General features: G+C 49.2%; 1 protein-coding gene across 1 annotated transcript in view; it reads right to left on the bottom strand.

The window, feature by feature from the left end:
- Positions 1-27,781, bottom strand: part of ANKRD33B (ankyrin repeat domain 33B) — a 94,644-nt gene that overhangs the window by 18,188 nt on the left and 48,675 nt on the right. Inside the window, exon 2 of the mRNA XM_035291771.3 lies at positions 21,045-21,174. Coding sequence (XP_035147662.1) covers positions 21,045-21,174 — 130 coding nt within the window. The remainder of the gene's footprint in view (positions 1-21,044; positions 21,175-27,781) is intronic.

Below are 27,781 nucleotides of genomic sequence, written 5' to 3' on the forward strand. Positions count from 1 at the left end.
AGGAGCTGCCCCATCACAGTGCCAGGGTGGATGTGGGGCGCAGGAAGGTTGCCGGCAGGTTGGGAGCGCAGCCCCACGCACCAAATGCAGGCAGGAAGCCTCAACTGCCAGCAGGAGACGCCCATGCAAACAGATGGGAAAGCTGCAAATGAGCTTCAGAACCACTTCCAAGTGCTCTGGAGCTGCAGGGAGGAAAAAGTCATCGTCATAGCAATAGGACAGCGCCAGTTCCCACCCAGAAGCAGGAGTCTCTCTCTCTACCTGTGACCCGCTCCCGCCTGCAGTCTCTCTCTCTCTCTCTCTCTCTCTTCCCCTACCCCCACACACATCCCACAGAGTGTCGCAAACAAGGCCCTTGGCTATAAAGCAAAGTGGGTAAGGAGATTTCTTAGAGAACAAGATTTCTCCCCTTTGTCAACTTGTACTTCCAAAAAGGATCTGACTTTCTGCTCATTCATGGTGCTCTCGGTGAATGGTGAATAAGGAGAACATCAGAGCAACAGTGCTGTTTCCAGGATTCACCATGCAAAGCCAAAATGGTCTGGGAGAGCATCCCTTTGGGTCAACTGTCCATGCTGCCCGGCGCCAGCTAGCCCCTAAGTCCTTGTGTGAGTACACCCCACTCTCCCCCACTTCAGCGCCCTGGAGCAGGGTCCCAGCCTCAGCACAGTCGGCACGGTCAGCATCGGGGCGGTGCCTGACTCTTGGTTGTGGGGACTGCCCTGTGCACTGCAGGGCCGATCCCTGCTCTCTACCCATCAGATGCCAGTAGCAACCATCCCCACTCCTGCACAGGTTGTGACAATTAAAACTGTGTCCAGACACTGCCAGATCGCCATTGGTGGTGCAAGAACACCCCAGCTGAGAACCACTATCTCAGAGTGAAATCTGAGATTTCACTCCTCATGACCAACCACACCTGGTGGAAAGAGCGTCTCCCTTCCGCTGCACCCTCCCCTTAGCGGTCACCTCTGGCAGACCCCTGCTGATGAGTCTGAAGCCCTTGGGAATGTGAGCTGTCTGCCAGAGTCTCTCTCCCTGAATCCCAGGGGAGGTACAGGGTACCCAGTTCCCACCCTTTTTGTTTGAGAGATGGAGTCTCTCTCTGTCACCCAGACTGGAGTGCAGGAGCACGATCAGAGCTCACTGTAGTGTGGACCTCCTGGGTCAAGAGATCCTCCCTCCTGAGCCTCCCAAGTGGCTGGGCTCACAGTCAAGCACCATCACACCCAGCTAGTTCTTTTAAAAAAATTTTGTAGAGATGGGACCTCCCAGTGTTACCAAGGCTGGTCTCAAACTCCTCCATTCAAGCAGTCCTCCTGCCTCAGCCTCCCAAAGTGCTGGGATTACAGGTGTGAGCCACTGTGCTTAGACACAGGCCCCATTCTTAAGCACCGATGATGCAAAGCTCAGAAATCCCCATTCATTCATTCTGACTCAAGTATGTTCCTTCCAGCCCCAACTGTCAGGGCTTCGGGGGCCTCGTGGCCATTCCTATGCACTCCCTCCTTAACTTGGTATTACCTCCCCGCAGGAATCCCTGAATCATTGAGAATCTGGGCCCAGGGGCCCAGAATCCCCACTGGCATCTGGTTTGCATGGGAACTTCCAATGGGTGGCACTGCCTGAGATTTGGGGTGGGAGAGAGGCTGCAAGGACATAGCTCTGGTGTCGGGCAGCCATGAGACCTGAGTTGCCTCCCCAGCCCAGCCCACCTCCGCAGACTGAGAATACCAAGCCAGCCTGAGGCTGCAGCAGCTTCCAGAATTCCCCGCTGCGGCTCAGATCTCCAGCAGGCAGGGCTGGGCGCCCTTGGCCTCTGCTTCCCCAGCCCCTTCAGTTCAGTAAATCCAATATGAAACCCTCCAATCCATCAGGCGGCTCTGTCTCCCCAGCCACCCTCCGAGGGATAACACTGCTGGGGCTGGAACCCAGCTTCCTCCGTTGAGAGCCGCTTGCAGCTGCTGCCCCACCCATGTGATTTGCTGTGAATTTGTTCTTCATCAATCCAAGTGAGGAACCAACAGACAGCCACAATCAGGGGTGAACCCTCCTGCAGAGCATGGCGGCACCTTACCACTGACCTCAGCCCATCTCCTGAGCTCACCACACAGGTGAAAAGGGGAACATGTATCTTTTTGAAACAGAAGCCCTGATGAATATAACAGCATTAGGACCTTAACGAGCAGGAAACAAAGGGAGCGACCCCCTGGCTGTGCGACTCACAGACAGCCTCCGATGCTTTTCTGACTGGTTTACACCACATCGCCCTCCATCATCTTTTATAGGACGGGGGAGGGGTAAGGCCAGCAGTCAGGCACCCAGAGCTGCTGAATGACTCTCACCTGGGTGGTGCGGGAAGGTGGCAGCATCCTTTGATCTCAGTTTGCTTTAAGGTCCAGTTAAATGATTGACCGCACCTGTCAGTTAGATTTAGCCAGGGTCATAGTGAAACCAACTGCAATTCGTCTGGTCCCATTTTTTTAAACTATGAAATAGCGTGTCGGTCACAGTCTTCAGCAGGATGATCCTTTGCACTGATATATCCTAAGCACTTTGAACAGGTGGAAAGAAGAAAAACTGAAAGTCCACAAGGCAAACCGCCCATTATACACACCTGTTCTGCATGTTATGTTGAGATCACAAAGACCAACATGCAGCCCACTTGTTCTGACTCTTAGCCTGAGCTTCTGATGATCCCAGAAATCACACCCTGCTTCCCCCGGGGCTTTCCCAGGATGGCAGAATGATACCTCTTATCACACAGATGACCCCATTCAATGGAAATCGAAGGTGGACCCAATACTTCTAAGAATATATAAATATTAACCTTTCTTCTTTAAAAACCATGATGACTAACCAAAGGGAATTTTCCTTAAATATATAAAAGGAAAACTTTTATATATTTGGTTACTCATCATGGCTTTTAAAGAAGAAAGGTTATATATATATATGAGATACACAGCCTTCCATGCACAAGGAAACCCAAACACGAGCCATATTGAAATCTGGTGTGAGGCCGCTCAACCACGGTGGCTCACTCCTGTAATCGCAGCACTTTGGGAGGCTGAGGCAGGCAGATCACTTGAGGCCACCAGCCTGGTCAACATGGTGAAACCCTGTCTCTACTAAAAATACAAAAATTAGCTGGGTATGATGGTGCATGCCTGTATTCCCAGCTACTCAGGAGGTTGAGGTGGGAGAATTGCCTGAACCTGGGAGGTGGAGGTTGCAGTGAGCCGAGATCACGCCACTGTACCCCAGCCTGAGTGACAGAGTGAGACCCTGTTTAGTTTGAGCCCAGTCCAAGTTGGACATTATGAATCAGGCTTGGTTTCTGAAATCCTCAGAGAAGCCCTTTTAAAGGGTAGGCTCACCTAGAGAACCCCGGGACACCCCCTCACCCACAATGAGCCCTACCCTGCTTAAGAGAGGATCACAAGTGCCCCAGGGAGGAAGTGCATTTGAATGAAATCGTGTCACTGGGACGCAGTGTAGACAATGAGCTCAGTAATGAAGAGAGCCAGCTCTGGGAACAGCCAGGTTCCAGGCCCAGGCCTGCCACTCAGAATCTGGGTGGCTTTTGGAAGTCAACTTTTCCACATCTGTAAGATGAGAGATAGTATCAACCTCCCAATTGTGAAAATTGCAGGAGATAATGTGTGTAAAACATGCCCAGCAGAATGGAAAAATCTCCTAGAAGAAAAATTCCAAGTAATCTAGCAGGCATTCCACTGTCAAGGAGCTAGAACATAGTTCCCCTCTCCTTAACCCGCGGGCTGTGGGCAATGACTTCCCGTCAAAGAGTATTACATGGAAACGGGAGGAGAGAGGCCTTCACAGTGGAGAAACCTACTAACATGACCTCATCCAGGTGACCAGGGCCAGCGTCATCAATGATGGGCAGCTTGGTAGCAGGTCTCCTGGTGCCACGTGCTGGGAATAGCCCTTTACACCAGGATCATCTTCCAAAAACTCGGAACTCCAGTCTCATCACAAGAAAAGCATCAGACACACCCAAATTAAGGAACATTCTACAATGTACCCAACCAGTCCTCCTCAAAACTGTCAAGGTCATGAAAAAGAAGAGAAGTCTGACACTCACAGACAGCCACGGGGAGCCTGAGGAGCCATGAGGGCTACATGCCACGCGCAATCCTGCCACAGAAGAAGGAAATCTGGGAAACGCTGAGGAAATCTGAATAAAGACTGGACTTCAGTTAACAGTGGTGCATTGATAGCGGTCCATTCACTGTGTCCAGCACATCACAAATGTCAGATCTTAACAACAGAGGGAGCTGGTGCAAGGCACACAGGATTCTCTGCACAGTGTTTGCGGTTTCTCTGTAAGTATAAACTGTTCTCAAATCAAAAGTTTATTTTAAAAAAGAGGAGAACTGGCTGGGTGTGATGGCTTACGCCTATAATCCCAGCACTTTAAGAGGCTGAGGCGGGCAGATCAGGAGGTCAGGAGTTTAAGACCAGCCTGGCCAACATGGGGAAACCCCATCTCTACTGCAAAACCAAAAATTAGCAGGCACCTGTAATCCCAGCTACTCGGGAGGCTGAGGCAGGAGAATCACTTGGACCCAGGAGGCAGAGGTTGCAGTGAGCCAAGATCATGCCATTGTACTCCAGCCTGGGTAACAGAGAGAGACTCCACCTCAAAATAAACAAACAAAAATTAAAATTAAAATTAAAAAGGGGATAACTAGCACAGAGCCATTCAAAACGAGTGCAAGATTGGGACGATGATTCACAGCTGGCTGTTCGGCCTGGTGTGGGGCCTCTCCACCCCAGGCCCAAGGCTCTCCCAGTGGTGGGGACCACACCAGGAAGCCAGGGGAGTGTTCAGGAGGCAGAGACGGAGCCTGGCCCCCCACCCCGTGCTGGCAGGAGGAGGGAGAGGAGTGCTTGGATGGACAGGTCTGGGGCATGCGAAAGAGGAAAGCCAGCCATGCTGCCTGGCCCCCCACACCCTGGCTCTGCCCTGCAGGGCGCCTTGGTCGAGAGACACGTGGAGGCAGACACCCCCCACCAAACACACACACACACACACACACACACACACACACACACACACACACCGGTCTGGCCCAACAGTGCTCCTGCAGTTCCGGGCTGACGCTTCCCCAGGCCCTACAGGGAAAATGTTAAACTTTTCACATGGAAGTCACCTCCCTCACACAAACCCCTCCTGGGTGACTCACCATCGTGCTCACAGAGGGAACAGAAACCACCAGAAGGGAAGCCCCTCAGCTTTCCCCCGTCCCCCCACATACCACCCACATTTGCAGGCCCCTGAGAAGGAAAAGTGAAACCTTGAGCCCTCCAACTGACTGAACCGACCCCCTCCTAGCCAAGGGGACCCCAGAGAACCCTTGAAAACTGGGTCCCGGCTCCGACAGGATGGAAGGGAGAGGCACCGCCTTACACCCTTTCCTTGCTAACCACCGTGGGGCTCAATTTCCTAAGGCTGAACAGAAAGCAGCCCGTCCTATAGACTCCACCACTGATATCAACCAACCGCCTGATGCTGCCCCACCCTTCTGCGATTTGGACAAAACAACCGATGCGCATTCCTTCCTCATGAGAGACACCCGCCATGGCTTCGGGTGGGGCCAGCAGGTCCACAGAGGCTGCACAGGGCGGGCTTCCACGTCCCCTGCTTCACCTTTTGACGTCCGAGGCCTGCAAACTCCACCCTTCCAGATGGTGCTAATGCTGTTGCTTTTTGGACACAGGTCCCAGGGACAGGCACGGAGCTCCATTGCACACGTGTGTTTTTCTCATCTCATCAATATTCCATGCTTCCCCCACAGAACATGTGTATTGGGCCACCTTGTCCAGCATACATTTCTGTCTTGTTCTTTCACCCTGCAAGGCTCTGTTTCTGGCTTCTGGCCAGTGGCTCTGCTTCCCAGCCTGTCACAGTGGCCGCCCGGCAGGCTGCACCCCTTTATGAGGAGAAAGCTTCTTTCCAAGTTTATGAACCTCATCATTCCTCAATCGACATTTTCTATTGAAAAGGCAGGGAATGGCTGAGCATGGTGGGTCACACCTGTAATCTCAACGCTTTGGGAGGCCGAGGTGGGCATATCGTGAAGTCAGGAGTTCAAGACCAGCCTAACAAACATGGTGAAACCTTATCTCTACTAAAAATACAAAACTTACCCCAGCATGGTGGTGTGCACTTGTAATCCCAGCTACTCGGGAGGCTGAGGCAGGAGAATCATTTGAACCCAGGAGGCAGAGGGTTGCAGTGAGCAGAGATTGAGCCACTGTAGGCCAGCCTGGGCGATCTCTGCTCACTGTCTCAAAAAAAAAAAAAAAAAAAAAAAAAAGAAGAAGGAAAAAAAAAGAAAAAGGAAAATGCAGGGGATTCTCCTCTTGCTGAAAGAGGCTTGTCCCTGCTCCTCCCTCCTGTGCTGACAGCCGCTCCCTGCCCACTTGTAGGGAATGTTTCTGTATCATATCCCTCCTGCTTCTCTTCAGCTCTCCCTCCTGGAAGACACACTCCCCTCAGAATGCTGTGGTGGCTCAGAAAATAAAACCCCACAATGAAGGCCTCTGAAGCAAAGGTGTCTCTCCACCCTCCTGTCTCTTAGTTCCTTCTCCCCTGCAGCCAGCCATGGAAACTGGAATCCCTCTTCCCCAAGGCAGATCTTTGGAACCAGGCTCTCTTTCCTCTAAAGTCAGCCATAAAACCTACAAACACTGCTCTAACATATGGATCTGCCTTGTCTGACTGCAGGTCCCAACATCCCCTCTACAGGAAGGGTCATTCCCAGAAGGAAGGATGCTGAGAGGAAACTGGAAGCATCTAGACAGGTGGGCCTGCGGTTTCCCCACTCCATCTATTAGCATTAGAGTTCTTCTTTTTTTTTCTTTTTTGAGATGGAGTCTCACTCTGTACCCCAGGTTGGAGTGCAGTGGCATGATCTCGGTTCACTGCAACCCCCGCCTCCTGGGCTCAAGCAATTCTCCTGCCTCAGCCTCCCAAGTAGCTGGGACAATTGGCATGTTCACCATGTCCGGCTAATTTTTTTGTATTTTTAGTAGAAATGGGGTTTCACCATATTGGCCAAGTTAGTCTTGAACTCCTGACCTCATGATCCGCCAACCTCAGCCTCCCAGAGACTACAGGCATGCACCACCACGCTCAGCTAATTTTTGTATTTTTAGTAGAGACGAGGTTTTACCATGTTGGTCAGGCTCGTCTCCAACTCCTGACCTCGAATGATCCAGCCGAGGGGCCCACCTTGGCCTCCCAAAGTGCTGGGATTCCAGGCATGAGCCACCATGCCCAGCATGTCCAACTGTATTTCTACATGACTATCCACACTTTGTTGAACCTAAGTAGAAAAATGGAAAATTTCTCCGCTATCTTTGTGTCTTCATTCCAAAGGCGCCCATGTCCGCATGTTAAATACATTTGTATGCCTCTTCTCTTATTCACCTGCCTTTTGCAAGTTGATTTATCGGTGAACCCTCAGAAGGCTCTTGGTTCCTACAATGCACGAGTGGCCCACATTCTTCACATTGCCCTTTGCTAAGTGACTTCCCAGCTTTTCTGTATAGCAGACCACTGGCCGATGGGATGTTTGCAGGCCTGATAGAAGCAGAAGGTTGAAATGTTCTTACCCAGACTTTCATGCATGTTTGTGCCTCAGCTGTCTCCCTAAGAAGAACACGCCCAGGCTGGCTCGCTGCTCCCGGGAAGAGGATGAGTAACGCATGCAGCAGAGCTGCCCCAGCCAAAGTGCCCAAGAACAGGTCCCCGGCTTGTCCACAGACGTGAGCAAGGACACTTTAGATCAACGGACCCCCAGCCCACCCACAGATGCAGGAGCAAGAAAAATACCCCAGAGTGTGGGATTGTTACACAGCAGCAACTAGCTGACATGCATGCCTGCTCAAGGGTCTCTCACCTTAAAAGCATATGTGACTCACAGATGCCCCTGTGGGCCTGTCTTCCTGTTCCCGTCACCCTCCATCAATCATTTGACTCCTCTTCAGTCCACCTCCAGAGCCATCTACTCACTCTAGCTACCGACACTCTCTGGTTTTCCTGAAAGCACCCCCAGCAGTCCCCAGTGACCTTCTTACAATGAGACACCAGGGTGACTTGTCAGTTCCCATCACGTGCGACATCTCCACAGTGTTTCCCACTCAGTCCTCTTTCATCCTTTCTGAAGCATGCTCTTGGCTGGGCGCAGTGGCTCACGCCTGTAATCCCAGCACTTTGGGAGGCCAAGGTGGGTGGATCATGAGGTCAGAAGTTCAAGACCAGCCTGGCAATCATGGTGAAACCCCATCTCTACTAAAAACACAAAAATTAGCTGGGCTTGGTGGCGGGAGCCTGTAATCCCAGCTATTCAGGAGGCTGAGGCAGAGGTTGCAGTGAGCTGAGATTGCGCCACTGCACTCCAGTCTGGGCAACAGAGAGGGACTCTGCTCAAAAAAAAAAAAAAAAAGAAAGAAACACACTCTTTCCTTGGACACGTGGATGCTCACTCTGCTTATTTTCCGCCTTCTCAACTTGCTTTCTGAGCTCCTGTTCTCTCCTTCCTGAAACGCTGCTGTTCCTCAGCTGCCTGCTAAGCCTCCTCCTCCTCTCATTCACTCTCCTTTGGTGATCCTTACACTCCCATGGACCCAAGTTTCAGCTCTAAAGCTTCCATATCAACTCTCTCCAATCCTATCTCTTCTCTTGAGTTTTTTGCCCGAGAATCTGTCTACTGAGTATTTCATCACGAGTTTCCTACAAGCAGACCAAACTCAATGCATCAAACCCAAAACATCTTTCCTCCGAAGCTGCTCCTAGCCCACACCCCTTATTCAGTGATGAATGCCAGCAGTCTCCCCATCACCCAAGCCAGACATCTGGGCTCAGTCCCAAGCCCTCCACATCTCACCCACCCACCCAAGCAATCACCACATTCTGCCAACTGCACCTCCAACATCACTTGAGCCTGGGAGTTTGAGACTAGCCAGGGCAGCATGGTGAGACCCCATCTCTACAAAACAATTTAACATTTCCCAAAGCTGTCCTTGTTTCTCCACTGCTGACCTGGGCCACACATCCCCACAGGGCCATAGCTCCCCTCATAACTAGCCTCCCTGGTCCCACTTCTGCACCCATCCATTCTCCAACCGGCAGCACGGTGACACCAGGAAGGGCCACTGACCATCCCACTACTCATCTAAAACTCTCCATGGGTTCTGCTCTTTAGATGAGGTCCCAACTCTTCAATGAGCTGGTTTTTACCTCTTCTCCGCCAGCTCCTGCCGCCAGTGCCTCCCCAGTCCACTTCGAGCTCACACAGCCAGTTCTCCGTGTGATTCATCCAAGAGACATGCTTCCTCTAATCTACTGGCCTCTGCACAAGGAGTCCCTCTACCTGGATTATTCTGCCTCCTCTTTTTACCTGGTGACCTGATGAGCCATTCCTTCCAACGCCAGGTCTTCCCTAGTGCCCCTGACCGCACCATGTCTCATTGTCCACATTCCCATGCACATGTGGGTTCCCACGGCTGCCACAGCCCTTGTTACCCAGCTCACAAGCCTGCAACTTCCAACTGACTGCACGCTCTGGGCTGCTCAATAAATATGCATTAGATGAAAAGGCTGAAACATTCCTAATTCTCCTTTGGGAAAAGTTTATTTATTTAAAGCGTCAGAGTGGGCAAGGTGGCTCACACTTGTAATCCCAGCAGAGAGGCCGAGGCCAGAAGAGGCCAGGGAGGCTGAGGCTAGAGGATCACTTGAGCCTAAGAGTTCAATACAACCCTGGGCAACATGGCAGAATCTCATCTCAAAAGTAAATAAATAAATAAACAATTAAAAATTAGCTGGGCTGGCCAGACATGGTGGCTCACGCTTGTAATTCCAGCACTTTGGGAGGCTGAGGTGGGTGTATCACCTGAGGTCAGGAGTTCGAGACCAGCCTGGCTGACATGGTGAAACCCCATCTCTACTAAAAATACAAAAAATTATCTGGGCATGGTGATGAGCACCTGTAGTTCCAGCTACTTGGGACTGATATGGGAGGATTGCTTGAGCCTGGGATGCAGAGGTTACAGTGAGCCGAGATCACGGCCCTGCTCTCCAGCCTGGGTAACAGAGTGGGACAATATCTCAAAAAAAAAACTATTTTTTTAATTTAAAAGGACAGGCGCGATGGCTCACTCCTATAATCCTTGCACTTTGGGAGGCCGAAGCGGGTGGATTACAAGGTCAAGAGATCAAGACCAACATCGTGAAACCCCACCTCTACTAAAAGTATAAAGATTAGCTGGGCATGGTAGCGGGTGCCTCGAATCCCAACGATTTGGGAAGCTGAGGCAGAAGAACCACTTGAACCCAGGAGGCGAAGTTTGCAGTGAGCCAAGATCGCGCCACTGCACTACAGCCTGGGCAACAAGAACGAAACTCTGTCAAAAAAATGGCAATAAACATAAGCTGCTCCAAAATGGGAAAGTGTCACAGAATTATGTTGTCTGGGACTTGACTGACTGTAGACTCTCAACGCAGTTCTCCAGACCAGGCCAGTAGAGGGGGCTGCGGGCTTTGGAAATACGACATCACACCAGCCACAGGGCTTGAACAGACTCCAGGAATTCTCAGCATAAGGCATTTAGCATGCAGGTGGAGGTGCAGGCTTAGTAGGGGAGGGCTGCTCTTTGCAGGGCAGGCTGGGGTCTGATGAAGGAACCTGGCAAGCTCCAAGCTGGCTGAGGGGCCCTCCCACCTGGCCAGCGGGCAGGGTGTGGCACTGCCATGGCCAATCAGAAGACCTCAGAAAAGCTCAAGGGAAAAGATAAGACAGTGTTAGGAAACTGAGACTCACCAAGTTTGAATCTCTTATTTGAAAAGGCACAAATTGAGAAAAACGAAAGCACTTCAAAACAACATGGACATCACAAAGAGGTCACACTAAGATCGTGATCATGTACACGGCTAATAAGATAAATAACACGAACAGGCATTGTTCCGTGGATCTGACCAAGTCCTAAATTCTCCTCTGAACTGGGCCTCTGCTTCATTCAGCTCAGGAGCCAGGCCTCCCCCGCAGCCCAAACCCACTGCCACCCCTCAGAATCTCGGCTGATCTGTCCCCGACCCAGGCACCATGCAACGGCAATCCTGCCAGGCTGGCTGTCGGCACATAGCCCTCAGAAATTTACCAGTAAATGTAAGAAATACCATCAGGGGTTCCTTATATCCAAAACAAGCTCCACGGGCTCTATTCCATCACCAGCTCAAGGAGACCCCTGGCGTCTCCTCACTTCACCACGTTCATGCTGTTCTGTTAAGGCACAACAAGGAAACAAAAAAACACACAGCTCCATCCATGGGACTTCCTATTCGTGTCTTTGGTTATTTTATTTTTGTTAGAGGGGAGGTGGTAAAAGTTGAAATGACTAGCTAAAAGAGATTTAGGGATTACACGAGGATTTATTTTCATACATTCTCTCCATTTACAGACCTAGTACAGATTTGGCTGTATTTTCATTATGCGTTAAATAGCAGAGGAAATTAGACTTTTTAGAGAACACTCGAAAGGCAGATGAAGGCACTTGCATCCGAATTTGTACTCACAAATGCTGCGTCCTTTAGAAAGCCAGAGCTACCAACTCTGAAACCAACCCAGTTGCCATAGCGAATCACATAAACATATGGTTGCTTTAAGATGCTGCTTCTCAATGCTGGTTCTGCTTAGCATGACTGCTGTCTGCACAAGCCATTCTCCATCACTGTTTTGGCTCGGGCTTGTGACGCAACCCTGGTTGCTGAGACGGCAATGACACTCTGCTGGGGCCTTCTGGAAATGTTTTGCTGTCTTATAAAAGGAAACGCTGACAGGGAGTTGCCCCCTTCCTTGCCGTCTGAGTGTTACAACGTGAATTTCCGTGGCGCTCCTAGCGGCTGGGGCCACCTTGGGACCACGAGGGAAAGGTGAGAGTATTTCTGAGAAGCGGCTCTAGGTCCTAGCATCACCCAGATACTCAGTGTGGCAACTCTGCAGCTGTCGCCTGCAGCATCTTGTGTTGCAAGAGAAGGCAGTGTCCTCACTGTTGAAGCCAGAAGCATCCTAACAGGTACTGGGCTCAAACGAGAGTTGGGGAAGTACAGCCAAAAACCAGAGTTTTGGTTCATTTTGAGGAAATCCTGAAAAGATTGATCTCAGCCAGGGCTGGCAAGAACACTCTTGGACACTTGGGGGAAAGGAGAAATTGCTACAGCTTTCTAAGGCCACTTGGCAGCTGTGTACCCTTAAAACAGGCATGCCCCCTGCTGAAGCAATTCTGTTCTGAGAGTCTGTCTGCACACTGCTTCCCTTCATTGCCCTGCTTTCGGCCTAGGAAGTTGACCTGCACCAACTTCGCCTGCCTGGCTTCCGGCCCACTGAAGTTTCTGGGTTGGCTCGGCACGGGACAGGGGTAGAGGAGCAGGGTTTCCAGCCCTGCCCCCCATTCCAGCCCCTGGCTGGGGCTCTAGGCTGAGACTGCCTCTCAGGTTCCAGCTTCTTGGCCTGGGTCACTGTCTGCAGAGCCCCTCCCCTTAATCCTTTCAATGTTGGTTCCCTTAACTCCACCCCTGCCCCTGTAATTGACAGGCCCTCATCAATTCCTCTGTTCAGCCTTCTGAGCATATCTGTCACTTGACATGCTTCCTGCCAGGACCCTAAACATGCCATCCTCAGAGCTGCACCCCAGACGAAAAGGACTTCACGACAGCCTTGCTGCAATCGGGTAATTCAAAATCCACCTGTCCGATAACTGGGCCAGTTAAGTAAGTATACCATGGTTCATGCATTTTACACAATATCCTCTTTTCAAACAAATATTTAGGAAGCAAGTACTTCATGTCCAAGGACTGGCCTAAGAGCCAGATCCACCGCAGTGAGCGAAAGCACTCATAACTCGAAGTCTTGATCAGAAACCAGGCCTGAGCCACACATCCCGTGCAGGAAGGCGGGGCTCCAAGCATCAGGCAGCACTCAGGGGCACTAAAGCAGCAGGAGTTCCTGGATTCATTACTACGCGAACAAAACCACTGAAAACACAGTCTGAACAGAGCTAGCCTAGTCATGTGAATAGAAAGCACACGTACTTATGCCTGTATTTGGAAAGGACTGAATGAGGTCTGAAAGGTGACTCCGGAGTTCTGATAAGGGACCTGGAATGTGTGGGAGATTGAAAAGGAACCTTTTTCTTCCTTCCTGGTAATACTTTTGTAGTCATTTTTTGCTGTAGGCACATATACACAGACAACTTATGGAATTAAATCATCAAATAGATAAAACTGGTTATGAAATTGATTAAAGTGGGCCATCACCTGATTGGGCCTGAACAGCCTCTTTGGCAAAATAGCACAGGAAAGTCATGAATGGGGCTCAGCTGCTTTCTTCATGTTCATTTTAGTTCCATGATGCCTCTGTGTCTGTCTGACAACATCTCTCCTGGAGTTCGTGACTCTGTTGGTCTTCAGCACCCACAGAGAGGGGTCCTTCACCATCATCAGGCATGAAAACTTCAAAGCCCTCCGTCCTCAACATGGTGTCCCTGGGCCAGCAGCCTCAGCATCACCGGGAAACCTGTTGATCTGCTCAGTCTGGAACACCACCCCAGGCCTGTTCAAAGACTCCAGGGGCAGGGGCTGGCAGTCTGTGTTTACACCAGATCTGTGTTAAAGCTCGCTGACTCCAGAGGCGCAAGGTTGAGAGCCAGTGTCTAAGGCAACAGTGTCTGTGGGGACACGGGCACCCTGGAGGTTCAGAAAGAAATGAGGGAAAAATCTCTTCCTCACACTGAGGTAATTAAGACACACAAAGAAGCGTTTTAATCTGTGTTTGTTTGTTTAAATGATGTAAAGTCCCTCCCCCCTCCATCTCCCTATGCAAACTCAACTCAGTCCCAAAGCCTCAGGCAGTGGCCTAGGCTGGGTGTCCAGGGGTCAGAGCCCAGGCCAGAGGGTGGGTGCACACGGAGGTGGCCACTGATTGGCTTAAGCAAATCGTGGAAGTAGGGGAAGATCACAAAAGCCAGTAATAAAGGGAAAAAAGGCTGGGTTCGGTGGCCCACGCCTGTAATCCCAGCACTGTGGGAGGTCAAGGTGGGTGGATCATTTGAGGTCAGGAGTTTGAGACCAGTCTGGCCAACATAGTGAAACCCATCTCTACTGAAAATACAAAAATTAGCTGGGCATGGTGACTGGAGCCTCTAATTCCAGCTACTCAGGAGGCTGAGGCAGGAGAATCACTTGAACCCGGGAAGGGAAAGTTGCAGTGAGCTGAGATCGCGCCACCGCAACCCCCAACCTGGGTGATAGAGCAAGAATCAGTCTCAAAAAAAAAAGAAGAAAAAATACATTATGATAATAATTTCATGTAAATTTAAAAGGCAGAGCAAACCCATCTAGGCATCAGATCATTAACAACAGTTATCTCCAGAGAGCAGAACTAGAGAGAGGGCTGAGAGTGAGGTGGAAGAGATTCACCCATAATTTCCTTGCTCATGTGGGGTTGTTTTCCCCCAGACACTGTGTATTGTATTTTTAAATCAGCCTCCAAGAACATCAGCCAGGCCAAGTAGAGGAAGCAGGAAGACCGCTGAGGCCTCTGCCTGCCTCCTCCTGCCCACCCAGGCAGGTTCCCAGCTGTGACACTGACCTCAGGACAGCCCAGACCCTTGTACAAACCCAGGCATCTGACCCTGCTACCTGACTTGGACTCCGGCTCTGTCTGGCAGGCGGCTCCCCCGGGGCGGGCCAGCTCCCAGGACAGCTGAGAACGCAGGAATCTTCACGCCTGTCCCAGCGTTCCACCTGCCACAGTCCGAATGCTTTTGTTCTCCAAAATTCCTGTGTGGAAAATCCTACCCCCAAGGTGACGCTACAGGGGGTGGTTTTGGGAGGTGATTAGGTCCTGAGGGAAGGGTCCTAGTGATGGGATTAGTGCCCTCACAAAGGAGGCCCCAGAGAGCTCTGGATTTCCTGAGCAGATAAAGACACCATCTGTGACCAAAGGCAACAGGGAGAGGCCAGGAGTGTGACGAGAACCATCGAGGGACACCACCCAATTTCTGTTCCTTAAGGAAGATGGCAGAGGCCGCTGCTGATGGGGAGGACTGGGGTATTACACCTAATTCCATGAACCCTGCAAAATTCCAGCAACGCCCACAGATAAAAGGGCAGAAAAGGAGAAGTGGTCTATGGGGAGACCCACCGATGCCATTTTGAGACCCACTGATGCCATTTTTCAACACCCCAAACACATGAGGCCAGGTAGGGCACTAGGCTCCCGATGCCACCTTCCCGAGGTGCCACCAGGCAAAGGGTGGGGGCTCCTCCTTGGTTGTTACAGGCTGCCCTGCCACATTCAACTTGGAAGTAAAACTACACAAGCAGAGATGGCTGCACCTGGCCCCAAATTCTTCCCACCACTCCCCAGGCTGCTGGATGCTAAGCCTGGAAAGCAGATGAAGCCCATTCCTCCTCCCTTTGCCGGAGCGCCCTCCAGTCTCCAAGAGGACCTGTGTCATCCTTGACTTAAAATAAACCAGAGCAGGATGAGCACAGTCTCCGCAGAAGGATGAGCAAGCCATAAAAAAAAAAAAAAGGAAAAAAAATCAGTGTAAAGACAGTGAGATTCAAAAGGAAGGGGGCTGGGCTAGAGGACCAGGCCAGCATCTTCATCTGAAATAGATTTATTGCTCCCTGGTTGTCTGGTGCCTAGGAAACAATTTAAAAAATGAAATTGGTTTACTGCAAGAAGCGAAAGAAAATGTTTCAAATTTTAACAATCCATATTCTTAGAAAAATTCGATAGGTCACTGACTCAGTGATATAAGTAAGCATTTGTGGAAAGGGAAGTGGTTTGAAACCTGGAGAGACTGCATAAAGTTAAAAAAAAACCTAACTGTGTTTTTGAAGATGGTGGTATAAGACAAATAACTTTTGGTAGAATATGCTTCAAGAAAACGACCACAAAGAAATGCGGGCTTTTACTTAGGTCTGATGCTGTAGCCGCTTGGTATTCTAATTCCTGGCTCTTTGGTTAAAAACGAACAAAACAAAAGAAACACTGTCCACAGCTGAAAACAGGACTAATGAGGTGACTGGGTCTCTTTTCACTCCAGGTAAGTGCTGGTGCTGGGTGCTGGGTGCTGGGTGCCGGGTGCCGGGTGCTGTCCAGGGGGTGCTCTGGGAGTACTTAGTTCCTAGGCTGCTCTACAACTCTACAGGGTAGAAGTTCAGCTGTGAAACTGACTATCTGCAGCAAGGCAAGTGCATTGTATCTAGTAGAGATGTCTGGTAGAGATTCTTTTTTTTTTTTTTTTTTAGTAGCAATAGTTTCTTTTTTTAATTTTAATATACTTTAGGAAACAATATACAAAGCTGTGCTTTCCTGCTGTTTCCAGATAACAGCAGGAAGTTTCCATTACACAAATTGAGCGTTTTGTGATGGCTTAGAACAGCAGTCAGCAGCAGACTTGAACAGTGAGCTACAACGCAAACCTCCAAATGAAATGTCGTAAGAGCAAGACAGGTAAACAAGGGTTTACCAAATGACAACCACCTGGGAAGTGACTTAATCATTCTTGTTGAATTTCTTATTTCATTAAATTTATACACAATTTCCTGTTAGTACGCCTTAAACAAAACCTCCCTTAAGAAATTATTTCAATTAAGTATAAATATTCAACAAGAATAGTTGAATATTAGATATCAATATCAACTGCGTCATATCTGGTAGAGGGATGTCTGGCTCACTTCCTGTTATAGCTCAGGCTGCTGTAACAAAATACCACAAACTGGGTGGCTTACACAGCAGACATTTATTTCTCACAGTTCTGGAGGCTGTGAAGTCCAAGAACAAGACACCGACAGATTCCACAGCTGATGAGGATCCTGCTGCTGCTTTGCAGGCAGCTGTCTTCTCACTGTGTCCTCACATGGTGGGGAAGGAGTGAGCTCTGGTCTCTTCCTCTTCCTAAGGACACTAATCCCATCCCAGTGGCCCTACCCTCATGATCTCATCTAAACGTAATTACTTCCCCAGATCCCCACCTCGTAATGCCATCATATTGGGGGTTGGGGCTTCAACACATGAATGTGATGGGGAGGACATAAACATTAAGTCCACAACTTCACCTTATAGAAAAGATAACCCACAACATTATATTCTATTGCCTTATAGGATATTAACCAGTTTTGCATCTATTAGCAGATGTATTTCAGCATTTGTGATTGCTTCTTTCTATGTCTGTTCTTCAAATTTCCTTTGAGCTGGCCTTAACTAATTACTAGCTCATCACTAATGAATGAGTTTTCACTTTATATCCACCTAAGGGTCAAATATTTTAGCTTCTGAAAATTATCCTTTAGTATCACGGCTTTGTGCACATTTGTTGTCGGAAAGGAAAATGGGTGAATACACTGTGATTGCTGGAACCGGGTTTCTGCTGACAAAGAATGGGGAGAAGCATATGGAAAGGGTGAAGACTATGGTGTTGCATTTGGATTGGAGGTATCCTTATTTAAAAAAATTTTTTTCTAACTCTGATCACTGAAACACCTAAAAGCAATAACATCTAGTGCCAATGGGCACAGCTAGAGCCCAGATTTTGAATTCTAAATACCATTACTCGCTAAAGAAAGAACTATCATTCCTTGAAGATATTATTGTACCAGAGTGAGCACAGAAAGTCAACACCAGGACAAAAATAGGCCAGATTGCAGCCACAGAGCACTCACATCTCACTAATGTTTATCTTGACTTCGGTGAACCACTTAAGGAACAATCAGAATGTCCGAAGCCCCTCACCCTCACCCCTGCCCAGGAGGTGGTTTACAGTCATAAAAGGTCCTCTGTGGCTGCCGGCAACAAAGACCCTGCAATTTGGCATACTTTTGTCTTGGTGTTGACTTTCTATGCTCGCTCTGGTACAACATGATGGCTGGTGGCAGATGAGACTAGGAAAGTCCAGGGAGAATGTGAAACACTCTGCTGTGCCATAAAACAGGAAAGTACTGAAAACTGACAGAAATATGACAAAAGGACCCTGGAGCCATCTTCGGGGTTTCCCACTGGCTGGGTTTGGGATAACTTCAGCATTGAAAAGAACAAAGGCATTGTTGAAGTAGAACACACAAAATTTAAAAAAATGAGTAACGGTACTGAAAAAAAAGGGCAGAGCTAAAGGAAAGCTCTTCTTTATAGAAAAATATCAGAAAATAAGTGTATAATAAATGATCCAGACAAGGATTATCAATGGCAAAAATTGGTGGAGAAACAGGGTAATCATACAATCTCCCTGTATCAACATGCAGATTACTTATTAATTGCAGAGGGGAAATATCTGCCTTTAAAATGGAGAAATGTGGTGATTATCACTGTGAGCAGTTCGTTAAATTTAGCATCGCCCACACCAGGACAAACTGGCAGTATGTGCTCCTGATAGGACCAGCCAACGCCACATCATGGCCAATGCCGTGTTCTTGCCAAAAATATACAATGTGCACCTAACTCTGAAGAAATAATCATGAGTGAATACAAAATCAACACAACACACAAGGAACTCTGGCAGATCAATAAGAAAAGAAATCCCTTCTTATCGGACATTCTCATACCATCATGGCCTAATCTATGTCCCAGCTGTCACCAGCAATACCTGTCCCCATCTGTATTTCCAGCAGGGACCAGATTTTGGAACTCCATTCTCTTCTCGTCTTGCCATGGAGACCTCTTTACTTAGAGGTCTCAGAGCATTTCAGTCATTACAGCCAGCCCAGAACCAATGTTCCTCCCATTTTTCTTTTTTTTGTTTTGAGATAAAGACTCCCTCTTTTGCCCATGCTGGAGTGCAGTGGCGCAATATCGGCTCACTGCAACCTCCGCCTCCTGGGTTCAAATGATTTTCCTGCCTCAGCCTCCCAAGTAGCTGGGACTACAGGCACACGCCACCAGGCCTGGCTAGTGTTTTTCGTTTTTGTTTTTGTTTTTAAGCAGAGACAGGATTTCGCCATATTGGCCAGGCTTGTCTCAAACTCCTGCCCTCATGATCTGCCCGCCTCAGCCTCCCAAAGTACTGGGATTTCGGGTGTGAGCCATCGTGCCCGGCCCTTCTTCTTTGACTTACATGCCCTTTGCAGTTGGTGTTATCCCCTGTCCCAAAGCCCAAAGCCATCCTAGATGCCAGCTGTCCTCCATGTCCCACATCACCACCACCACCACCTGTGCTTCTAGCCACAGAGCTCCTGGCCTTTCTGTGCTCTGAGCCCTCTGCTAAGCCCCCAGGATCCTCTCACCCCTGTCACCACTCATGCAGCCTCATGCTACTGAAATGCATTTTCTTCCATTGTGCTTACACCCTTAATGACCTGGTCCCCATCCTCCCCTCATCTCTCCTAGACACACGCCATCCTACAGCCATGTCCACATACACTGTCCCTAAGACTCGCCATTTCTGAGAACTGCCTGGCTCCCTCTCAGCCCATGGCCTTGCGATGCATTGCCTGAAGTGGTCTGTCTCAGACTTTTCCAGCTGACACTTCCTACCTGCAAGACCTCATCAACTTCAGGCTAGATGGAGTACTCCTGTCCCACAGCACCGAGCTTTGGCAGACAGGTGATGCTGGGCGTCGTGTCTGTTTCTCTGGCCCGTGAGCTGCAGAATTACTCAAGGATAGGGCTGCCATGCACTTCTGTATCCTTGGTCCCTGATATGGCAGCTGGCCCATGAGAGGAAATGAATGATGAGACATGATCACTGAATGTCTTACAAAGCCCTTTCACACTCTTGCTGGGGTTTCAAAGCCTGGAATCCTCCATGGAGGTGATGCCTCATGCTCTGAAACCTGAGGAGGTGAAAACATGTCAGCACAGCCCATGGCCCTTTCTAAGTTCGGAGAGCTCTCCACTCTATTCATCTTGACTGAAAAGTGGGGTGCACGGACCATTCCCACCATGGGGGATGAAACTGCCAGACTGTTTTTTCCAGCTTCCCTGGCCCCTCGCCCATCAGATCCACCCAGGCTGGCTTTGAAGGGACAAGGAGGTCTCACTTTGGTAACAGCAACAGCCATTTCCCAACCAGAAGCAACGTACAGTGTGGCCTGGAGCATTTCCTCCAGCTTCCAGGCCCTGAGTGGAATTCTCAACAACCCCTGACAATCGTGGGAGCTTCCCCTCCTTCCCTCAACACACAAGTGCCTGTTCTTCCTGGCTCGGCTGCAGGCAGCTTCTTTGCTTGCAACTGAGAACTTGACTGATGAAACAGATAGAATCTTTGGAGGCCAAGAAATCAAAAAGCGGTCAGTGCTAAACCTGGCCAAGGCCACAGTTCCAAATGAATTGTGATTATGAAGAGGCAAGCATAGTTTTCATGTCTGTCCTTTAAAAAATGTCCAAAGGAGGAGAGTCACAATGTACTTGCCAATGTTGACATAGGTGCTGTCCTTTCGATGACTATGATGGGCTGAAGGCCACATGCTCGGACACCCGCTCACAAGATGCTCCCACTAATTTAGTCTCACCTTGTTACACGGATACTCTAACAGCTCTCAGAAACACTTCCTGGCGTTTCTTTAACCGTACAGGTAAAGTGCAAGGTCATCTTCTATGTGTGTCTACGTTCATGATTAACTATCAGTGAGACACAGGATTGTGTCTCTTCCACTGGTGGGTCTGCCAGCCTCGTGCCACCCCCAGTCTTCGGGAGCAGGATGGAGTGTGAGGCTTCAGGCAAAGCAATGACAAGGGTGGCTTTCTGGTGCAGATTCGTATTCAAAACCTTCGGCTAGCATCAGAGTTTGATCTACCTGTACCGAATTCTGAACGAGTGGGTAAATGCATCGAGTGTCCCAAATGCATAGCATGTGCCCTCACAGCGATCAGCCCTTCCCTGGCACCCCTTGGTAGCAGGACATGGTTTCTGATCATTTCAATACTGATGCATCGCACCGGGAGCACGGGCTGCCTGGCGGCGGTGCTCTGGCCACGGCTCTGGGAGGGAAGGGGAAAGCCCACTCTTACCTGCCTGTGCAGCTGTGATTAGGGCTGTGTTCCCCTCGCTGTCCTGCCAGTTGACGTCAACGTGGGGGCACTCTGCTAAGGCCACCACAGTATCCACAAAGCCGTGGTAGCAGGCGACAATAAGGCCGGTCTAGAAATGAAGAGGGGAAGCGGGTCAGAGGGGCAGAGCCGGAGCATGGTGGTCAGCAACCAGGGACCTCGAGGGGCACCCACTACCCTCCAGGGAGCTAGACAGGCAGTGACAGGGACCCAGAGTCCTAAATCTCAGAGATAGTTTACAGCGAGCCAGGCACTCGTTCCTTCTCAAATGTGTGTTGGGGACTGACTCGAGTGAGGGCCTAGGCATGGAAACTTTGGTGGACTATCAAGATTTCAGCCCTCCAGGGGCGTGCTTTCCCCAGAGAGGGAAACGCACCAACTACAGGGCTCATAGGGAAATAAACGTAGAGAAAGGTGCGTGGGTGATGTGGGGCAGCTCTCAAGGGAATAGGGTGGTCAGACTGGGCTTGCCAGAGGTGACACTGGGGCCCATATGTGAAAGAGGCAAGGCAATGGGCCACAGGGATAGAGAGAGAGGGAAACGCCCCAGTGGATGAAACAGCTCGAGCAAAGGCCCCAAGTCAGGACCGTGCCTGCTCCATCCAGGGAGTAGCCCAGCAGCCAGTGGGGTTAGAGCAGAGTGAGAAGAGGAGTGACCTGGGTCCAGGAGGCAACAGGGAACCTCAGAAGCCGTGGACAGGGCCCTGGGGACCCCGTGAGTAGGGGGAACACCCTAAGCGGTCCGCTGCCAATCATCTATATCCACTCCGGGTGCTGGGCGGGAAACAGGCTCTGGAAGAAGAGGGTGGAGATCGGGGGCTGGTGGGAGGCCACCGTGGGGCCAGGCAGATGACAATGGTGTCACATCAGGGTAGGGGCAGCAGTGGGGAGGCGAATTTGGATTCTGGAAAGGAAGATTTGCTGTTAGAATGGAGGTGAGATTGGATAGAAAGAGTCCAGGATAACCCCAAAGTTTTAGCCGTAGCAGCTGAGAGGATGCATTTCCTTCAAATGAGAGGGGCAGGACGTGGGCAGAGCCGGCGTGGGGACAGATGGCATGCAGACCTCAGTGCACTGTGTGAGACTGTCCTGGACAACCTGATGGAGACATCAGGTAGAGGCAGATAGCAGGTGAAGTCATGGAGAGAGAAGCAAGCTAGATACATACACTTGAGGGTTGACTTTGGAGATCTAGTAATGACACTTGGTCTTAGCCAAAAGGCCGAGAAGCGATGGAGATCTAGTAATTAACCGTCACCAAATGTTAACATCCTAGCTCCCAGTGGGGTGGTGCCAGGAAGTGGGGCTTTGGTGGGGTGATTAGATCACAAGGATGGAGCCCCCATAAATGGAATCAGTGTCCCATAAAAGGGACCTCAAGAGCGCTCTTGTGCCTTTTTCCTCCATGTGAGGACACACAGAGAAGTCTGAAGTCTGCACCCTGGAAGAAGACCCGGGCCGAATCCCACCGTGCTGGCACCCTGATCTTGGGCTTCCAGCCCCCAGAACTGTGAGAGATAAATTTCCATTCTGTGGAAATTTCCTTCCCAAACTGTGAGGAATCAAGTTCCATTCTGAGTAAGCGCCCAGTCTGTGGTTTCATTGCAGCAGCCTGAGCTGATGAAGAGACCTCGTAGCAAAGGAAAACAGCGTAGCCTCAGGTTCACCGCCTCACACGCGCAGATACAGTGAGATGCTAAAATCAACCCAGGCTAGGAGCTAATCAATTTTCACTCGGCACTGCCAGCAACACCACCACTGCATGCGGGGCACAGAGTTTACATTGAGAGCAACTCCACAGCAGCTCAGCCCAATTCCTACCAGATTTTTTGTTTGTTTGTTTTTGAGATGGAGTTTCGCTCTTGTTGCCCAGACTGGAGTGCAGTGATGTGATCTCAGCTCACTGCAACCTCCGCTTCCTGGGTTCAAGCGATTCTCTCACCTCAGTCTCTCAAGTAGCTGGGATTACAGGCATGCGCCACCATGCCCGGCTAATTTGTATTTTTAGTAGAGACAGAGTTTCATCATGTTGGTCAGACTGTTTTCAAACTCCTAACCTCAGGTGATCCACCCACCTCGGTCTCCCAAAGTGCTGGGATTACAGGCGTGAGCCACCACATCAGCCAATTTTTAATAAGAATATAATTTTTCATGGAACAATGAGAGGACTGAAGTAGCCCTGCCCACTTGATAAGGCTGCTAATTGCCCCCTAGAGGACTATTAAATCACAAATGTTAACGTTTTTAAAGTTCTACAGAATACCATTGATTTTCTAACCCTGACATCCACACCACGGCATAATCAATTCAGTAACTGGGGACTACGGTAAAGGCTCTTTAACATACTCTAGCTTACGCATCCTTTGAAATAGGTCATTCCAGCTATACAGTGAAATGTTTCACAATAATCTAATTTTAAAGAGAAAAGAGTAGGCTGCTGGAGGCTCTACTCAGAAGCCGCTGAGGTTTTCAGCTTCTCTGGGAATGGAGAGTTTGCTGCCACCTCCAGCCTCCCAGCTAACCTATCCCCCTGCTTTCGCATCAGTGCGCCGGAAAACTTGTAAATCCACCCAGGGAGCGCCCCAAAATCATTTTTAACTTCTTTGGATGGAGATATTGCTCTAGTATTCTACAGTTTCCTGACTTATGAATAAAATACATTGAGCATAATGTAACATCTTCCTTTGCATATAATTACACAAGTAGCTCATATTTATGGCAGAAAAAGATCCAAAAATCAAAGAAAAAAATGTTATAGACCAGACACACACACGCACACATTTTTCTTTAAATGAAAACAGGACCATTTCTATATAGTCTTAGGAATGTATCACCAATATCTTCACATCCATAAGAGTAACTCTGTGTGAAAATTTCTGGTAGATACCGAGTATTCTATTCGATGTGGGGTAGAATTGCTATTTAACAAATCCCTATTCTTGGACACTCAGATGATCTGTTTCTCACTTTTCCTTCTTACGTGTAAAACTGGCAATGAAAACCCCTAGAGCTAAGGCTTTGTGTATTTTGTTTCTTGTTTTCTCAGGAGACATTGTAAGAAGCAGTGTTTCTGGATTAAAGGAAATAGGTATTTTGAAAGCTTTTAGCATAGATTGCAAACCTGCGCTTCAGGAAGGTCCCAGATGGCACCTGCCTTTGCCAGCCCTGACATCCAACCTGCACTTAAAGGGCTCGGGTTAAAAGGAATGTCTTCCCTCGGTAGGTACAGGAGGGACGCTCTCAGTGCTCCGGAAGTATCTTCCTCCTGAATTAGGCCTCTTTCAGGAATACCCACCCCTCCCCTCCCCTCACCCCAACCGGTGAAGGATTCTGCTCTGGACACATAGCCCCTCCTTCTCACCCCCACACTCCTCCAGCTTCCTAAGGTAAAACTTCCCAAAATGTGCAGCAGGCACCTGCTGGCAGCAACCTCAGGAAGGCTGATACAATATTAGAACATCACTTTTTCTTTTTTTTGAGACAGAGTTTTGCTCTGTTGCCCAGGCTGGTGTGCTGTGCTGCCATCTTGGCTCACTGCAACTTCCACCTCCCAGGTTCAAGAGATTCACCTGCCTCAGCCTCCCGAGTAGCTAGGACTACAGGCACCCCCTCTACCAAGGTCAGCTAATTTTTGTATTTTTACTAGAGGCAGGGTTTCACCATGTTGGCCAGGCTGATCTCAAACTCCTGACCTCGAATAATACACCCACCTCAGCCTCACAAAGTGCTGGGATTATAGGTGTGAGCCATGGCACCTGGCCAGAACATCACTTAATATTCTAACAAATTAAATGAGGGAGGTAGGTCCGGTGTGGTGTTTTACGTCTAACTCCAGTACTTTGGGAGGCCAAGATGGGAGGACCACTTGAGGCCAGGAGTTTGAGAACAGCTTGAGCAAGACAGTGAGACCCCCGTCTCTACAAAAAAAAATATTTTTTTTAATTAGCCAGACATGGTAGCACATATCTGTAGTCCCAGCCACTCAGCAGGCTGAGATGGAAAGATTGTTCGTGCCTGGGACGTCAAGGCTGCAGTGAGCCGAGATCATGCCACTGAACTCCAGTCTGGGTGACAAAGCAAGATCCTGTCTCAAAAAAAAAGTTGGGGGAAGGTCATCATTATCTAAGTGCATTAAAGCTCTCGACACATACACATGCACACACAGGAAACTGCATAGAAAACATCTAGAAAAACCACACCAAAGTGTTAAGAACAGAAGGAAGATGAATGGGAGGCGTGTGATGATTAATTTCATGTATCAACTTGGCTAGGCCACAGTACCTAGATATTTGGTTAAACATTATTCCAGATATTTCCGTGAAGGTATTCTTTAAATGAAACTGATATTTAAACCAACAGACTTTGAGTAGAGTAGATGCCCTCTGTCATGTGAGTGGGCCTCATCCAATCAGCTGAAGACCTTGAGAAAAAAGGCTGGCCTCCCCACACCCTGGAAAGAAGACACTTGACCAGCGCCGCTGCCTTCAGAGTCAAACTGCAACTCTTCCCCAGATCTCCAGGTTTGGAACGTGCCAGCCCCTACAATCATGCAGGCCAACTCATTAAAACAAGTCTCTCCCTTTTTCTACATATACGTACACACACACACACACACACACACACACACACACACACACTCTTTCTCTAGAGACCCCTGACTAATCCAGGGTGGATGGAGTGGGGAAGGAACACTTTGGAAGAACCACATTCATTCATTCATTCATTCATTCATTTTGAGACGGAGTTTTGCTCTTGTCACCCAGGCTGGAGTTCGATGGTGAGATCTTCGCTTACTGTAACCTCTGCCTCCCAGGTTCAAGCCATTCTCCTGCCTCAGCCTCCCAAGTAGCTGGGATTATAGGCATGCACCAGCTCACCCAGCTAATTTTGTATTTTTAGTAGAGACAGTTTTCTCCATGTTGGTTAGGCTGGTCTCCAACTCCCGACCTCAGGTGATCTGCCTACCTCGGCCACCCAAAGTACTGGGATTACAGGCGTGAGCCCCCGTGCCTGCCCACTACTACTTTCACTCTTTACCCCACATGATTCTGTGCAGTTAGAATTCTTTTTTCAAAGGAATCTGTATTCATGAGGAAATTATATCATTTCAATTAACATTGAAAAAAGTAAGCAAACACAATGTTTTCATTAATAACATCCTCATTAAGAAATAGTTTTACAATAACCACTGTAAACAAATGAAAACAAGAGCGGCCTGTGAAGGAAAAAGGAGTGAGATGCTGCATGAGGCCCAGCACAGTCTGCGGCAGAAGAAACAGGAGCTGATAAGAGCCAGGGGAGAGACTGAGGCACCAGAGCCCCAGGGAGCCCCAGAGCCACAGTAGGGGGGGCCATCATCCTGATGACCCAGGAGAAAAAGGACATAACCAAGCTCCAGTGTAAGAAAAAAAATCCAAGAACCAAGAGATTACAGCTCAGATGCTTAAAAATCGATTTCTGTAAAACCCCAGAATAACACCACCAATAGGTCGGGGGAGATGTCTGTGAGGCTTTTTGAAAGAATGCAAGAATTCTGGCCTCTAATGAGTGACTATATTTCTAAAAGGCGGCCATGAGCCCCTGCTGACACATGTGTGAGTTGTTGGGTAAACTATTTTAGGCAAGTTTCAATTATCTCAGGATGTGTGAAGACAATGCGGATTAAAATCATCAAGGCTCTAAGAAAAGAATCTTGTGAATTGTGTGCTGGGGACAGGGTTGGGCATCTGGGATAAACATAAATGATAGCATTTGATCGCAGCAGCTGCGATGCCACAAGAGAGATGAATTCCCTGTGAGGGGCTGACTTCTGGGTTCAGTTATACGGGTAACGCAGGAATCCTCGGGCAGCGGGAAGGGAAGACTGGCTCAAATGTTCCGTTCTGAATGTCTTCTGGAGACAGAGCCTTACCATCTGCCATGGACTGAACGTTTCTGTCCCTTCAAAATTCACATGTTGAAATCCCAGCCCTCACGGAGATGGTATTAGGGGATGGGACCGCTGGGAGGTAGCCAGGTCATAAGGGCAGAGCCCTCACAAATGGGATTGGTGCCCTTATACAAGAAGATCCAGAGAGCCGGCTTGCCCTCTCCACCCTGTGAGGACCCAGTGAGAAGGTGTGATCTAGGAACCAGAAAGCAGGCCCTTCATCTTGGACATCCCACCTGCAGAACGCTGAGAAGTAAATTTCCGTTGTTTATGAGCCACCTAGTTTATCATATTTCACTCTAGCAGCCTGAATGGACTAACATATCATCTAATTAAGCTATCTACCAAACAAAGTTCCAGGGGAAAGGATACTTCATACAAGTCTTTAAAATTCTAAGATCCAGCTGGAAGCTATGGCTCACACCTGTAATCCCAGCACTTTGGGAGGCTGAGGCGGGTGGATCACGAGGTCAAGAGATCGGGACCATCCTGGCCAACATGGTGAAACTCCGTCTCTACTAAAAAAAAAAAAAATACAAAAATTAGCTGGGCGTGGTAGTGCATGCCTGTAGTCACAGCTACTCAGGAGGCTCAGGTAGGATAATCGCTTGAACCTGGGAGGCGGAGGTTGCAGTGAGCCGAGACCATGCTACTGCACTCCAGCTTAGCAACAGAGAGAGACTCTGTCTCAAAAACAAAAAATTATAAGATCCCACAACAGCAGTCCATTGCTTCAATATATCATAATAAAACGGTGAGTACTGTAGCC

The sequence above is a fragment of the Callithrix jacchus genome, chromosome 2, assembly GCF_049354715.1.
Source record: "Callithrix jacchus isolate 240 chromosome 2, calJac240_pri, whole genome shotgun sequence".
NCBI lineage: Eukaryota > Metazoa > Chordata > Mammalia > Primates > Cebidae > Callithrix > Callithrix jacchus.